Consider the following 16,421-nt stretch of genomic DNA (forward strand, 5'->3'; position numbering starts at 1 on the left):
AGGGTGGGGAAAGGACAAGAGGGCATCCTTGGACGCTGATAATGAATGCTGCTAAGAAGGGGGTGAGGACTAGATTTTTCTCTCATAGGGTGGTGCATGATGTTGTGTGTGTGCAAGCAGTGTGAATTAATTCAAGAATAAGTATGATAGCTGGTGCATGTAGTATATGGCCTCCCTCAATGAGTCCCTGACACCCTGGAGGTCTCTCTTAATAATAATAATATCTCAGGTAGCATGTAAATGGGGGACACACACGCAAGGATCAATTATTTTAGATCTGATCATTTCATCAGAGGATGTAACTGTGAGTGGAGTTTTGCACTTTCCTCCAGTTGGCGAGAGTGATCATGAAGTGTCATCTGCAATGCAGACTTCTGTGAGAAAAGGATATATATATAGAAGTACAAGGCTGGTGATTATGACAAGGTTAGGAGACAGCTTGGAGATATAGCAAGGAATGAGAAGTCGAGTAAGGGAAATAAGTGCTGCTTGGGAACTGACAAGGAAATACATAACAGCATCATGTGCAAATGTATTCTGAAGGTCAAAAGGCTGAATAAGGTAGGTGTAAAATGGATGAATGAGGGGCTTAAGCATGAAATCTGATGATGAAGGCACTTTGGTACAAGATGAGTAATGGCAATAATCAGTTACATGAAAAGTATAAAGAACAAGCTAGGAGAGTGACTCAGTAAGGACAACAAAGGTGCAGTATGAGCAGAAATTGGCAATTAGGCAAAGAAAACCCTAGAGTTTTTTTTAGGTATGTGGCAAGTAGAAGAAAGAATGATTATGGTAAGATGTTAATGGATGAAAATGGTAGAATGGTAACTACTGCAAAAGACATTAAGGTGTTCAGTGATCAATTTATAAAGATGTCTCATCCTCATCAGGGTGAAATCATGAAAAACTTAAGTGTAGAAAAGACATAGGAGAGGATGGCTTAATTGTGAGTGAGAAGGAGGTGTTTGAGGAAATAACCTTTATGTCAATAAGGCAATAGGATTTGATGACATATCACCAAACACATGTCTTAAGGGAATGTTCCAGGGAATTGGCAGTAGCACTGGCATGTCCACTTAAGTCTTACAACAACATAGGTTCCAACGGAGTGGAAAGAAGGCAATATTGTTCTACTGCATAAAGGTGATGATAAGGCTGTGTAAACAAATTATATAGGCCAATCTGTACATCTGAAGTTGTGGTGAAGGTAGAGACTAGAGAGATTGGTGAGAAGTAGGATACAGAATTAATAACAGCAGTATTCTCTGTGGTTATTAGCATGTTTTACTAACTTACTTATGTACTATAACAAGGTGACATATGTCTTGGATAAGGGAGATAGATATACAGCGGTATACTTAGATTTTGCAAAAGCTTTTGATAGACTGCCACACAACAAGCTGTTAAATAAATTGAAACAGATGAGATTGGATAGTAGACTTCTGATTTGGATCAGTTACTGGCTGTCAGATAGGTACCATGAAGTTGAATATGGGGGTGCAGTATCCAAAAGAGGAAGGTTACTAGTGGTGTGCTGCAGGGATCAGTTTTGTGACCACTGTTGTTCAATTTATATATTAAATGATATTGGGATGGGTTTAACTGGTGATATGCAACTGTTTGCAGATGATGCAAAATTGGCAGAGCAATCCAGAGTCAAGCAGATGTTGTGACCTTACAGGAATAGTTGAATAGATTGCATGAATGGGCAGGTAAGTGGAACTATCAGTTCAATGTTGCAAAGTGTAAGGTTTCAAAATCTGATGGGGAAACTTCAAAGGAGATAGATGAGACGAGATCTGGGAGTGGTGGTGGACAAGAATCTGAAATTCAGGGGCCACATTGCACAAGTTGTGAAGACGTCACATCAAATAACAGCAATGATCCAGAGGACCCTGACATGCATAAAATAAAGGGATCATGATGTCATTATATAAGGCCTTGATGAGGCCTCATATGGATTATTGTGCCCAGATTTGGTCACTGAGTTTTCATGGTGACAGGGATATGTTAGAGAGGGTCCAGAGCAAATTCACAAAGGTGGTCTTTGGAATGTGGAATATGAAAACAGATTGAATGTAAATTGCAAAGCCTTTGTGAATGGGGGGGGGGGGATATAATTAGAGACATATAAGCTAGTCAGAGGTTATCAGGTTGACATGGAAGAGATTTTTCATAGAATGGGAGGAATGAGGAGCAGGTTGCTTACATAGACAGTGGTTGGTAAGTGTAATGCATTGCCTGGAGTGTGTTGTGAATGTAGACACATTGAATCAGCTTTGTGTGCAATAGTGTGTACCTCCCATGATGAATCTCTGACTCCATGGAGGGTCAGATAGTAATCATAATAACTGTTATCTTCAAACTCATTCAAGATATAAAAGTATATATTGGATTTGAAATTGGAAGAGATTGTCACTTAGTTTTAAGCTGGATAAAAATGATTATAATGAAAAAAAATGTAAGTTTTAAAAAGAATTAAAGTTGAATAGTTTTCACAAGTGAACAGTAGATTCAACTATATGAATATTATTCAAGAAGAAATGAAACATTTCAAAAACAAGATCCAAAAATTGAAGTCTCAGTGGCAAACTCTGAAGGAAACATTCACTGATTCAGATAGGGAAGAATGTGGTAGAAAAGTTATCTGCAAAGACAAAAATTGAAACTCCATAGTGGACACAAGTTAGAAACAGACTTAGAAAAGAAAAAAGCATATCGAAATGTTCCTGGTAAGCCTGCAGATGCTCTGAGAGAAAATAGAGAAAAATGCATGAGAGCAAAGCTAAGTGTAAAATTGCCTAACAAGTCCTGAAAGACTTTGGTAGTAATATAGAAGATAAATATCATGAAGGTGACAAAATGTTCTGGAGACTCGAAAAAGTTTGGAAATAGAGGAAAGAGTGCAATAAAAGGAATTGCAAATGATAAAGGTGATGTGAAAGCTGAAACTAAAGATATTTTGGATATCTGGAGTAATTACACTGAAAAACTTAAATGAACAAGCATGAAAGAATAGTTGTAGAAAAAGCTATCACAATGTACAAAGGCAGCTGGAGTAGATGATATCTGATAAGAAATACTCAAATATGGAAGTATAAATGTTTGGCAGTGGCTACATTGCATAATTTAGGAGATCTAATCAGGTTGAGTTTTGGATGACTGGAGCAAAGCTATTATAGATTCCATCTATAAATGGGAAAATAAAACTGAATCTATTAGAGGAATTAGAGGAATTTCACTACTAAGTATTCCAGGTAAGATTTAAAAAAGCATACTTGAGAAGAAGTAAAAAAAAAAGTTGTGAAAGAGAAACATGGAAAAGAACGAGCTGGGCTCAGGCCAAACAGAGGTTGTCTAGATCATATTTCCACTTTATGACAAACAATTGAGAAATCATGGGAATAAAACAAATATCTATACTTAGTTTTTGTATTTAGACTGGAAAAGGCATACAGTAAGGTGCCTAGAGAACAGCTTTTCAAAACACTACAATTTATATGGTGTAAATTCCAGCCTGATTGGCCAAGTGGTTAGCGTATCTGCTTTCCAGCCAAAAGGCTGCAGGTTCGAATCCCGTCATGAGCATGGATGTTTGTGATTGTCTATGAAAATACTAGTGGTAGGCAGTAGATGGCATTGGTGTATATGATGCGATTCGCTGTAGTTGGTGGAGACGGAGAGTTGTAGTATAGGTACCCTCCCTCGATGAGTATTGGACTCCCTGGAAGGTGTCACGTAATAATAATAATAAATGGAATATAGAGCAATACATAATCTAATTTAAGTCATAAATCAGCAGTTAGAATTGAAGTAAGATAGTTTAAAGTAAAATCAAATGTAAGACAATGGTGTACATGTTCTCCACTCTTTTTCATCATTTATATTTTTTATGTTACTCCTATCCATGAAAGATTATTTGCAAACCCATAGTACATTTTGTACCACGAGTAGATTTTTTTTCTATTTTATCAATTTTGTATATTTATTTTTTACACAGTCCAGAAATCCTGCTCTAGAGACATGGAACTCTTTCAAGCCACTTCAGGCCTCCAATAAACAGGGTGGTGGTCTCACACTGAGCAATGAAATTCATCTTCCATCACAATTGCAATCACAAACATCCATGCCGATAATGGGATTTGAACCCACGACCTGCTAAGTGGAGAGCAGGTATATTAACCAGGCCAGCAGATATTAATTGCATTATGAAAGATAGTGGCATTAATTATGATATTAGAATTGGAGATATTCAACTTAGCTCTTTGCAGAGTTGTCCTAATTGTCCTATATGATGATGATGTCCTAAATAAATCTAGTACAAATATCCAAGTATTCTTTACACTGAATAGCAGCTGTAAATTTGGCATAAAAATTAGCAATAAAAAGACCATAACTATGAAAATCTTCATCTAAGGTTCTTCTCCTTTGAGAAGAGTTGTTCTTCTAATGGAGAACCTATAGAACAAGTAAAATATTTCATCTATTTAGGTACAAATTATGAAGATGGCAAATTAAATAAGGAAAGAAACAACTGCATAATTTTATATAGGATAAGAGAGAAATTAGCAAAGACAGTAGCCAAACCATTTTTAACTTATGGATTTGAGAGTTGGATAAGAAATCAGTCAATCCAAGACTGGATACTGCAGATATGAGAGTTCTGAGAAAAATTAGAGAATGAACAGATGGCATCAATCGCAGAGTTGTGGTTAAAATGAAGCTATTATGAAGGAACTTAACATTATCATTCAAGAATATGAGAACAGAGGTAATCTGGGGTAGTATGATCACTTAAATGGAATGGGGGAGGAAAGATGAGCAAAACAGGTGTTTGAAGCCAAGATCTAGGTGGAATGAGGTGGTAAGAAGTATGCTAGAAGGCAGATATATAAGATTTGACAATATTGGGGCATTAACTAATGATAAAGTAATTTGGAGGAAAGCTGTTGATAGACAGTAATAATGTGAACTTAATAATCTTGTACTGCCATAGTCCTTTAAAGCTTTGAGGAGTGCATATTACAAAATTAAGATTGACTTTACTTATTTCTTGTGCCTTCTCTCAAAATTAAGATTGACTTTACTTATTTCTTGTGCCTTCTCTCAAAATTAAGATTGACTTTACTTATTTCTTTGGCAGTTCTTATGTTGGATTAATGATGAATAGTCATCATTAATAATGATGACTACTCCTGAATGAAAATCCCGAAATAACTCGCTCTATAACATGACTCTGCTAACACACAAGGATTTTTGAAAAGTTGGGTAAAAAAATAAGTATTTTTTCTGAAATTTCATTTTTTCAGAAAAAATCACCTTTATTTATCAACATAGTCTCCATCAAGGTCTACACATTTGGTCCAGCGAGTTTCCAATTTTTTCATCCTATCTAAAAAGTAGGATTTGTAACATTGTGCAAAATAGTCATTGACAGCCTTGATGACATCCTCGTTCGAAGAAAATTTTTTCCCACCAAGCCAAATTTTTAAGTTTGAGAACAAGAAGTCACATGGGACCAAGTCCAGAGAATACAGTGGATGTGAAACCAATTCGAACCTCAATTCGTGCAATTTTGCCATTGCGATGGCCAATGTGTGGGATGGTGCAGTCTTGATGAAAGAGAACTTTTTTGTGTGCAAATCTTGGCAATTTTTTCTTGAGTTCTTCTTTTGAACGGTCCAAGAATGATGCATAATAGACTCCTGTTATTATCTTACCCTTTTACAAATAGTCTATCATGATAATTCCTTGGGAATCCCAAAAAACAGTGGCCATCACCTTCCCAGCTGACAAAGCAGTCTTCACTTTTTTCAGTGCTCTTTCATTGGGCATTGTCCACTGTTTTGACTGCTGCTTGGGCTCAGGTGCAGTTTTAGATCCAAGTTTCGTTTACAGTCATGAATTGATGCAAAAAAATTCTGCGAATTGCAATTAAACATCGCCAAACACTGCGTTGAAATGTCTTTTCGCATACCTTTTTGATCAACAGTCAATAATCACGGCACCCATCATGCATACAGCTTTTTCATGCAGGATATTATACATCCATTCAGTTGCAATGCCTGCAATTTCACTTGGCAGTCTTCCGTAATGATACCATGGATTTTGTCAATCATTTCCTTCGTAGCGACTTCAGTCGGGAATGCGCTTAATCTTCAATGGACTTACGACCACGTTTAAACTCATTTATCCAAAAATAAATAGTCTTTAATGTGGTGCAGAATCCCCATGAACTGCATCTAACTCGGCTTTGATCCGTGCAGCTGTCCACTTCTTCAAATAAAAAGTGTTTTATCACTGCACGAAACTTGTTTCCCCCCATTTTTATGGAAAATGCGAACACGGTCATTTTAAATGTTTGCCAAACGAAAACTACGCATAGCAAGTGGCTAAAATTTTGCAGGGATCATGAAAAAGATGATATATGCTGACACTGATAAGGATGAACGAACAGTGTTACCGTCTATTGGAAATTTACCAAACTTTTCAAGCAACCCTCATAAGTTACTTTGTAGAAGCTAGGGAGAGAGGGGGAAAAACAGGTTGGGGGTAACATGTTTAAAAGGATACTAATTTTAACTGCTGTATAGTGCATTCAGCAGTACAAACACACTCTTTTGTTGAAAAGATTGGATTTTTCAAATCTATGAAGTTACAAGGTTTTTCTTTTAGGACTTTTTTTCTTTTCTTTCCTCCCCTGAAAAAAAAAAAAAATTCCGGCCAGAAAACACATGCACCACGTGTGTTTTCTGGCAGAGTAGTAAAATCCTATTGCAACATATGTCTACAAAAAGCCATTGGCTTATTTGGCTATGATAGACCAATGGACCCAAGTAAGTTAATGGAAGGGGACAACTCCCAAACTGATTAGCAGAATTTCCCATTATACTAATCAGTTAGAATCAACCATTTGGGTGGAGTATTTTCTTCTAGTTCAACAATGGGACAAAGTTAACTCCTATGATGATGTGTAGGTAATATCACCTGGGAGAAGTGTAAATTTTAAACACAAGTTACAATACAAATATTTTTATTTATATTTTTACACTGATTTCTTAAAAAAAACCTTGGCTTCAACTGTAAAGAGCTGTGTCAATTTTATAACATACAATGCCTACTTACATTTTTTTTTGACATCTTATTAGGACAGAATGCCTGAAATTCTTTGTTGCAATTACCATATTAACTTGTGGAGAAGAAGGAATCCGAGCTGAACTTTTGAACAAATGGATTCAAATTGCTATAGAAACAAAGACTGCTCTAGGAAATCTTTATGGATTTGCTGGCATCATGCAAGGACTTGCCCTATCACAGGTATTCTGTTTTGATATTGCTTTAATATGCACACATTTTTTTTTCCTTTTAAAATGAGTTTAGAATGCTCAAAATTGATATTTTTTATTTCAGTTCATTAATTTATTAGTTTTATTTCTGATAGTACTATTTGAATGGAATAAAGATTTCTGCTACAAACAACATGAATAGTTTTGACTGTGAAATGTTTATGACTGTTTTCTGTATTTCCAGATAACCAGGCTAAAATCAACATGGCTGACTCTCAGACAGACATGGACTGATAATGCTTTCACATATGAAACCAAATTACGCCCAACATTAAAAGCAATGCAAGAATGTTGTAACCCACAAGCTCCAAATACTTGCATACCTTACTTGCTCTCTCTTATTACAATACTGCAACATCACCTCGAAGCTATTCAGCACAAAGATGAGCAAAATGGAGACGATATAGAACCAGTTATAGACAGCAAAGGGAAAGGAAAGGTGGTCTCTCTAGGATTACCATGGGAGCAGACATCTGCAGATTATGGACTACAAATGTTGCTGACACATTTAGAAGTGGGACGGTCACTCATTCAGCAATGGCCAACCTATAGACGGAACAGTGAAATAGTTTTGGAAAATGTGAAATGTGATGAATTAGCCTTAGATATGTTTAGAACAGAATTTCATCTGAAGTTCCTTTGGGGTAGTAAAGGTGCTCATGTCATATCAAAAGAAAGATATTCAAAGTTTGAACAGGTGCTAAGTGTTATGTCTGAAAGATGTGAAAGTAGTTAATGTTGAGATATGGTCGCATTTTTATCTCACTTGGTATTTATGTGATAATTTAACTGGTTAAACTTTGGAATGCTCAAAGATGTTAAAGCTCTCTAGAGAGAGCATTAAAATGAACCAAATGGCAACACTGGCTTGAGCATTCCAGAAACAGTTTGTAATAACCATGGTTTTTTTTTTGGACCAAATCTAACTGTAGCCTGAAGTCATTTTATCACCGTAAATATGGCTGCATGTTTGTAGATAACATTCCTAAACCAAAACCTTTTTGAATCTTTTAATGTATTATGGCAAACTTTGCAACAGTGTTGTGATGTATCTTTTACAACTATCATACTCACAGAAGGGAAAAAGAATTTTAAACATATTTTGGAGAAGGAGGTGGGAAAATATTCAGAGATCCCCGAGAACCATGAATTTATTTGTTTGACTGCTTTGTACTAAACATTAGTTAAAAGTGAATTTTATGTATATATGTGGAGGGGGGAAAAAATCCTTCAAATCATAAAGGCTTTAGGTTATTTTTAGTCTTTAAAGGTACCTGTGGCATAATTAAAATTAATAACTTAACACGTATATAACCAATAGTAATGAACAAAAGGTACAAATATTTGTTACTGAAAGTAACAGTACATCATCAGTGTAGAACAAAACATCAGTTAAAGGAATGGAATACAAAGTACAGAACATTCAGTGGATTACCAATTAAAATTGTTGCCACGTGCCAGAAAATTACTATTAATAAAATATTATTAAGTAATTCTTAAAAACTATTTCATTGATGGTTGCATAAGATAAGAATCTCCCAGACTTTTTTTTGGGGGGGGGGGGGGAGAGAGAGAGACAGTCATTTCGATTCAAATTCGGCCGATGTAAAAGTGCTTCGCAACAGCACAACATAGTATTGACACTAAACATAATATCCAGTGGGATAAAGCTTATCTTCTCCACAGATGCAAGTTTAAATATGAATGCCTTTTCAAAGAAAGTTGCGAAGCCCTTTTACATCGGCTGAATTTGAATCGAAATGACTCTCTCTCTCTCCCCCCCAAAAGTTTGGGAGATTATCTTATGCAACCATCAATGAAATAGTTTTTAAGAATTATTTAATAATATTTTATTAATAGTTATTTTCTGGCATGCAGCAACAATTTTATTTGGTAATCCACCGACTGTTCTGTACTTTGTATTCCATTCCTTTAACTGTTTGTTCTACACTGATGATGTACTGTTACTTTCAGTACAAAATATTTGTACCTTTAATTCAATAAAGTTTATTACTGTTGGTTATATACGTGTTAAGTTATTAATTTAGGTTATTTTGAATTACTTAGGAAACAAAGATCATATGGTGTCAGTATATCATGTTGCAACATGATATACTGACACCATATGATAGTATATCGTGTTGCAACTGCTTGTGTCAACTTTTTTTTCCCCCTCCAATATAAATTGCAATCCATATCTCAAAGGAAACATTTTGTTCATTTGTAATCAGAAAAGATTCTGCCATTGACCTAGTACTATCAGTAATGCGATCATTATCAAAATCTGGAAACCAATTGGTGGTTGAATGCATTTTAAAAAACTAACTAATGAGGACTGCCTATTCAAGTTGATAGGCTAGGCAGCAAGCCAAATTCATGCAATCTATCCTTTACAAAAATAAATAAAATTGCACTGCATGGTGAGCAAAGCAATGTTTTCAATGTCATTTGGTCTGTCATTTAAGAACAATGCTTGTTCTTAAATGACAGACCAAAACAGATGGAAGTATGATGCAACTTGACATTTTCTAAAAGTTCAAAATTAAATTACCAAAATATGGCATTTTCTACAATGCCCATCAATATCTAGTTTTGGGTTTACTGAGATGATTAGTGAAGCACACCTGCCATTATCACATGCATTTGTGCAAATAACTTCCGGGGGGGAAGAGTGCAAGCACTCTGTTTGCACACATTTAAATACAGGCCATATCTCACAATCTTCCTGTGTGAGAAAAAAAAAAAAGTTGTTTTATATTACTGCTCAAACGAATACTTTTGTTTATAAGTTAAAAGATTATCTGTTTACTACTGGTTTTCAGCTTAAAGCATTTTACAGGCACTGCCACAGTAAAGCCTCAATTGTTAAGTAAAACTTTAGGCTCATCCTTTCTTCCTGTTTTATGCTTTTGTATAGACCCACACTGTATCATACCAGTATTCAAATCCAAGAATGGGGTGATTAATCCTTATTTTGATACTGTCCTGTGTCTGTATTCATCTTGCCAGTTTGAGGGATGAAAAATCCTACTACCTCCAAATGAAAAGCTCTGATAAAAGTTCTTTCATGTCCTAAATGGATTCAAACCAGGTCTTTCCAACCAAAAGGATATCACTGAAACTGACTTTTTAGCTACAGAGGTGTTCAAAGTTAAGAGGTTGACATTATTTATGTGAAGTTTAATGAAAAATTTTGGAACAGGAACAACACTGAATATGTCAAGATGCCAATTACTCTTTTAGCAGTGTCAACTAACTTCATACTCAAAAAATGATACTACATCAATAATCAAATCAATATGATGAAGAATACTCTTAGTTTGGAATTTATATGTTCATGCAGGGATGTGTCTTGGACTGTCTCATTGCTTTATGTCCCACTAGTGTGATAGCAGATGAATGTATTAAGCAAGAAACTATTTTGGTCACACACAGAATATTATAATACAATACTTGCATAAAGAGCTTTTCAACTTTTTTAAACATGATTCAAAAATTGAGATTCATTTTAATAAAAAGAAGCCACATAATCCTCAATAGCATATCATTCAAAAATGAATAGATGACATTTCTAGTTAATCCTCACATACAAAATTCAACATACAGCATTACCAAAAGAATAATATAACTCCAAAATGCATTTCTCGGGAAGACTTCATGACTAATATTAAAAGAAGCATCATATGATCTTCCTTCTGTTTCTGCAAAAACTACTAAACAGAATTTCTGCTTACCATGGCTTCTCTGAGAATTTATAGTTGTACTAAGATTCACAAAAAAGTAAGTCCAAATGTAGATGGGACTGGCTCACCCATGGTTTCCAAGTTTCTTTTAAAAATTTATACATGCTAGCACTTTGCATACAAAAATCTTTCCTCATTTCTGATTCGGAAGAACAGATATTTTCTTCACGCTTCTACTTCCTTGTTGAGACTGACAGTTCCCTAAACTTAATTCCAGCGGTTTCTGAACTCAATCACCAACATTACTCACTGAATTAAAGAGTCTTTGCAGCTCAGTCAGCTTCAAATCCCAACTAGGATGCAAAAAAAACCTTTATCAGGGCTTTTCAAGTGCAGTGAGCTAACTGGTCTTATACAGAGATAACAGGAATTTTTCTCTCAAAAATTTGGGTTTTTCATCCTGCAAACTGCCCAGGAGAATATATGCAATTGACATACAAAGTCCATTTATAGGAATAGGGCTAATCACCTTATCCTGGAATTATGGTTATATGAAACCTAAGGATACCTTGGATGCTTAAAGGCCCATTAAGATCACCAAATTAAGTTCACTGTGGAGACTGAATCAAACAGAACTTGATCTTTGTCTTATAATTTCTCATTTAAATATATAGAAAGTCTTTTTAGTGTAACACATACATCCACAAGTCTTCCCAGCATCTGGAGAATCAAAAATTAAGGATAATAAGCACACAATAGAGATATTCTCTATATTACTCATCTGATGCTCTGTATATATAAGAACATTACTTTCAAACTTTCTTCAAGATGGGTATATGTTTGCATCAGTAAAGATAGTATCATTGTTTGTATCAAAAAATACAGGGTGCCACACAAACTGTACCATGGTACTTGCTCATAGTAGAGGAAACATCATTTTGTGCTTCCAGTTTGCATATGCAAGAATGCAACAAACTGTTGTGTGCTTGTCATGTATATTTTTTTTAAAAATACTATTCCTGATGAACAACATTAATCACACACACCCCATACTGTACAGCAAAACAAAATTACAAGTTTTATTGTAGCACTAAGTACAGTACAATGTCCTAAGAAACTTTTAAAATAACTGATAAGCAATGTTTCTTCTAAGCTGTGCACGTACCCACACACACCTAGTAACTAAAGAGAAGTACTGCACACAAATTTTTGCTTTCAGAATCTCTGATATACAGTTGAAAATTGTTGAATGAACTATAAAAAAAAATATCAGTGACTCAAAATATCACTATCGAAATTAAAGTGGAAAAGAACTGCAAATTACCTTAAATTTGAGTGGCTGGTCAAATTTATTGAAACAGCAAAGCCAATGTCAAAGAACAACATGTGAGTTCTACTTTGGAAATATTTGGATATGACAAGGATGACCGAGCTGTGTGCTTATATTAGCAAGATGCTAAAGCACTTGAAAAATTTTCAAAAGGCAAAGTGTGGGATGACATGTGAACTTGATTTTTTGAAGTGTTACTTGTTAAGTAAGTTATATTTGGACAATGTATATAGTAAACTAAGAAACAAAACCCATCATTTCAGGGTGAACTTGTCAGCATGATTTGTGACAGCCCAACCAAAGGTAAGAGAGGTTCATTAGTCTTGAATAAAAATTATATAAACATCTTGCTTATATTAGCAAGATGCTAAAGCACTTGAAAAATTTTCAAAAGGCAAAGTGTGGGATGACATGTGAACTTGATTTTTTGAAGTGTTACTTGTTAAGTAAGTTATATTTGGACAATGTATATAGTAAACTAAGAAACAAAACCCATCATTTCAGGGTGAACTTGTCAGCATGATTTGTGACAGCCCAACCAAAGGTAAGAGAGGTTCATTAGTCTTGAATAAACAGGGTTTATTCAAGACTAATGAACAGCACAGAAAAAACAAGATTCATATTGATTGTTTGCAATTAAAATGAATAGTGCTTTGCTTTCTGCTCAAAGTATAAATGATCACATAACTAAGTATGTGAACATACTCAGTAACCGGAGAAGCAAAAATCAAATAGCAGCAGCTACATCTTGCACTTTAGTAGTTGATGAGAGTACCAATATATCAGTGACCAAACATTTTATGCTGTGCTTCAAATTTAGATTACACTTGTCACACTATAAAATGTATTTTGGAAGCATTGTTTACCTACAGTGACAATGCTGTCAGGATAGTATTTACAATTGAAGATTTTTTTTTTACAAAAAGACACCAACTTGATTTCACAAAAATAATTGTTTACATCTGATGGTGCTGCTGTCATGTTAAGAAGGTTGAATTAAGTAGCTTGCCAACTAAAGTGCAAAATTCAACACTTAGTCCAACAGCAGCAGTGAATGTTTCTGAATGTGAATTCAGAAGCAATCACTACTCTATCGCTTGCAAACCACTTAATGAAGTGTGTTGATTACCGTATTTATTTGAATATAACTCGTTTTTTTTACCCAAAATTAAAGTTAAAAAATCATGTTTCAAGATATATGCAGGGATTTTTGGGAACTAAAGTTTTTCAGGGGGAAAAATAAATCCACATTTATAATTAAATCCTCAAAATTCATTATAATTTATAATTGCTCACATTTCCAAAATATCCCCAACTGCCATAACAACATTCGTTATCTATTTCTTAAAGTTTTAAACTTTTTTTTTGTGCGCAAGGTATATGTGAAACTTTTTTTCTTTTTCCGTAAAATCAGGGGTGCAAGTGATATTTGAGTAAATACAGTATATAGGCATTAAGCCCTTATTCACAACTATGAATCACTTATTTTATTGTGAACAAGAGAATGATCCTATATATATAAATATACTGCTTTAAGAAGTTGAAATCTCTGGAATGTTGAGTAACACTGAAAATTTGAATGAAATTTTTCCAAAGTGCCATCATTAACCACATGCTTCAAAATGTAATCTGACTGATGGGACACTTCATTTTGCAAGGAGAAAGATTAATAAGTCAGAGGACAGCATCTGTGATACTGTTTCATGGAGTGAAAATATAAAAACACTTCTAGAAAATTTTCTCAACAAAGCAATCAATAGATATCACAGCTATACCAACTTTTAAAAATGCACTTTGCATTCATCTGGAAGAGAGCAATTCCTTCCTGGAGAATAAGGTGGAATAATGAGTTGTATCTAACTGGATACAACACAGGATCAATCTGACTGCAATTTTGGAATTAAACTTTAATTTTAGCACAATTTTTCCATTTGGTCACTCTCCTAATTTTTCTCAGAAGTCTCAATCTATGGACTCGATTTTGATCAAGTGCTTTATTTTTAACCCAGCTTTCAGATCCATCTAATTCTTTTATTCTGTACAAATTTATTCATCTGATTTCCCACCATATCAGTTTTGCTTATTCTGTTGTATATTTCCAAATTTGCCATTTTCACTTAAAACTGGACCTAAATATTTTACTTGTTCTATAGGTTCTCCATTGAGAATGCAGCTCAAGTTTTCTAGGTTCCTGCTTATTTTCATAGTTTTGATCATTTTATTGCTAATTTTTATGCTAACTTTGTTCCAGCTTTATACAATTTAGTTAGAGAACCGTGGCAACTTGCACTGGATGTGTTTAAGAGTACAACATTATCTGCATAAAGCAGTTTGATATCTCTGATTCTAATATCAGGTTTAATGTCATTTTCTGTTATAATGCAATCTATACAGTTGATGAATAAGTAGGTAAGCAGGGGCACGCTGGCAATGTGTGCAATGCACACATATAGTAAAGGTGCCATAGAGGAGGAAATACTTAAAAAAAAAAAAAATAATAAAAAAAAAATTAAAAAAAAAAAACTTTTTTTAAAGTGATTTTTTTATTGGAGGAAGGGGGAGGTGATAGGGACACCAACTAAAGTTTTGCACACGCCCAGACACTACTGGCATGCAACTGGGTATAGGGGTGCCAACTAAAGTTTTGCACACAGGTGCCGGACACTACTTGCACGCCCCTGGTGGTAAAACAAAACTGCATCCTTGTCTTACTCCTGATTTTACATCAAACCATCTTCCTCTATATTTTTTTCAACTCTAACTGCTGACTTGAATATACTGTATTGCCCTGTATAATGTTTCATTTATCCCATATAATTGTAGCATTTTGAAAAGCTTTTTTCTGGGCAACTTATCATATGCCTTTTCCAGATCTACAAAACTAAAATACAGACCCTTGCCATATTTCTATGATTTCTCAAATATTTGTTAGAAAGTGAAAATTGATCTTGAGCAATTTTCTGTTTGGCTTGTTCTCCAAGATTTTCTTGCACAATTTTTCTCAGCCTCTTTTCAAGTATGCTTGCATAAATCTTACCTGAAACAAATATTTAGTAGAGAAATTCCTCTGTAATTCTTACATTCAAATTTATTATTCCCTTTTTTCCAAATGGGAAATTATGCGAGCTCTACTCCCATCATCTGGAATTTGATTTTCTAAACAGGTGCTCTGAATTATATGGTGTAGACCCCGCAAAACTTTTATACTGCCATATTTAAGCACTTAACTTTTTGACTCTGACTTTTTTTTTTTTTTTACTTCAAGTATTGTGATATGTACTCCTATTTGCATTCCTCTTGAAAATTTTGTACTGTTCTGTCACTGTTTCGTTCAAGTCTTTCCAAGTAATTACTGCAGACATCTAGCATTGTGTCACCAATTTTAGGTGTATCAAATAGGTTTAGGTTTTTTTATTGTGAGTGGGCTAAGGATTTTTTTTTCTTCATATAGTCCGGAAGGGCGGTAGTCTTACACCGAGTGATGAGATTCATCTTCCACCTAAAGACACCATGCCCATGGCAGGATTCAAACCCCCGATCCGTTAGTTGGTGAGTGGGTATGCTAACTCAGCCAACCAGGCTGGCAAATTTTGATTATATATTAAAATTATCCACAAAAACAGCTAAAGAAAACAAAGCAATAATAACTAAGTAGTTTTCCCAAACTTCAGCAACATCCAAGTATCGTTACATATTATTAGGAACTACTGTGACTACTTCCATTTTTTCCAACTGAAAATGAATATTTTTTTAATTTGTTACTTTGAGAAAGGTAGGATAAAAAGGTGTGGAGAGCCTATAGAACAAGTAAAACATTTTAGCTACTAAGGCACGATTTTTAGTGAAAATGGTAAATTAAATATGGAAATAGACAACAGAATCAATAAAGCTGGTATGGTAGGAAGTCAACTGAATAAATGTATATGGAATAAGAGAGAAATCAGTCAAAACACTAAATTAGCTGTGTACAAGACAGTGTCAAACCAATTTTAACTTATGAATCTGAGAGTTGGATTAGAAATAAAACACCTGACCTAGAGACCACAGATATGAGATACA

General features: G+C 34.6%; 1 protein-coding gene across 2 annotated transcripts in view; it reads left to right on the plus strand.

The window, feature by feature from the left end:
- LOC150103982 (breast cancer anti-estrogen resistance protein 3 homolog) overlaps positions 1–8,598 on the plus strand; it is an 82,428-nt gene extending 73,830 nt beyond the window's left edge. For both annotated transcript variants that reach the window (XM_090396658.1, XM_090396659.1), the window contains 2 exons: positions 7,152–7,320; positions 7,534–8,598. In XM_090396658.1, coding sequence (XP_090252784.1) covers positions 7,152–7,320; positions 7,534–8,085 — 721 coding nt within the window. In that variant the 3' untranslated portion in view covers positions 8,086–8,598. The remainder of the gene's footprint in view (positions 1–7,151; positions 7,321–7,533) is intronic.
- Positions 8,599–16,421: the final 7,823 nt, after the last annotated feature.

This window comes from Typopeltis vanoorti, chromosome 8, assembly GCF_054136105.1.
Source record: "Typopeltis vanoorti isolate ZY-2024b chromosome 8, IOZ_Tvanoo_1.0, whole genome shotgun sequence".
Classification (NCBI taxonomy): Eukaryota; Metazoa; Arthropoda; class Arachnida; order Uropygi; family Thelyphonidae; genus Typopeltis; species Typopeltis vanoorti.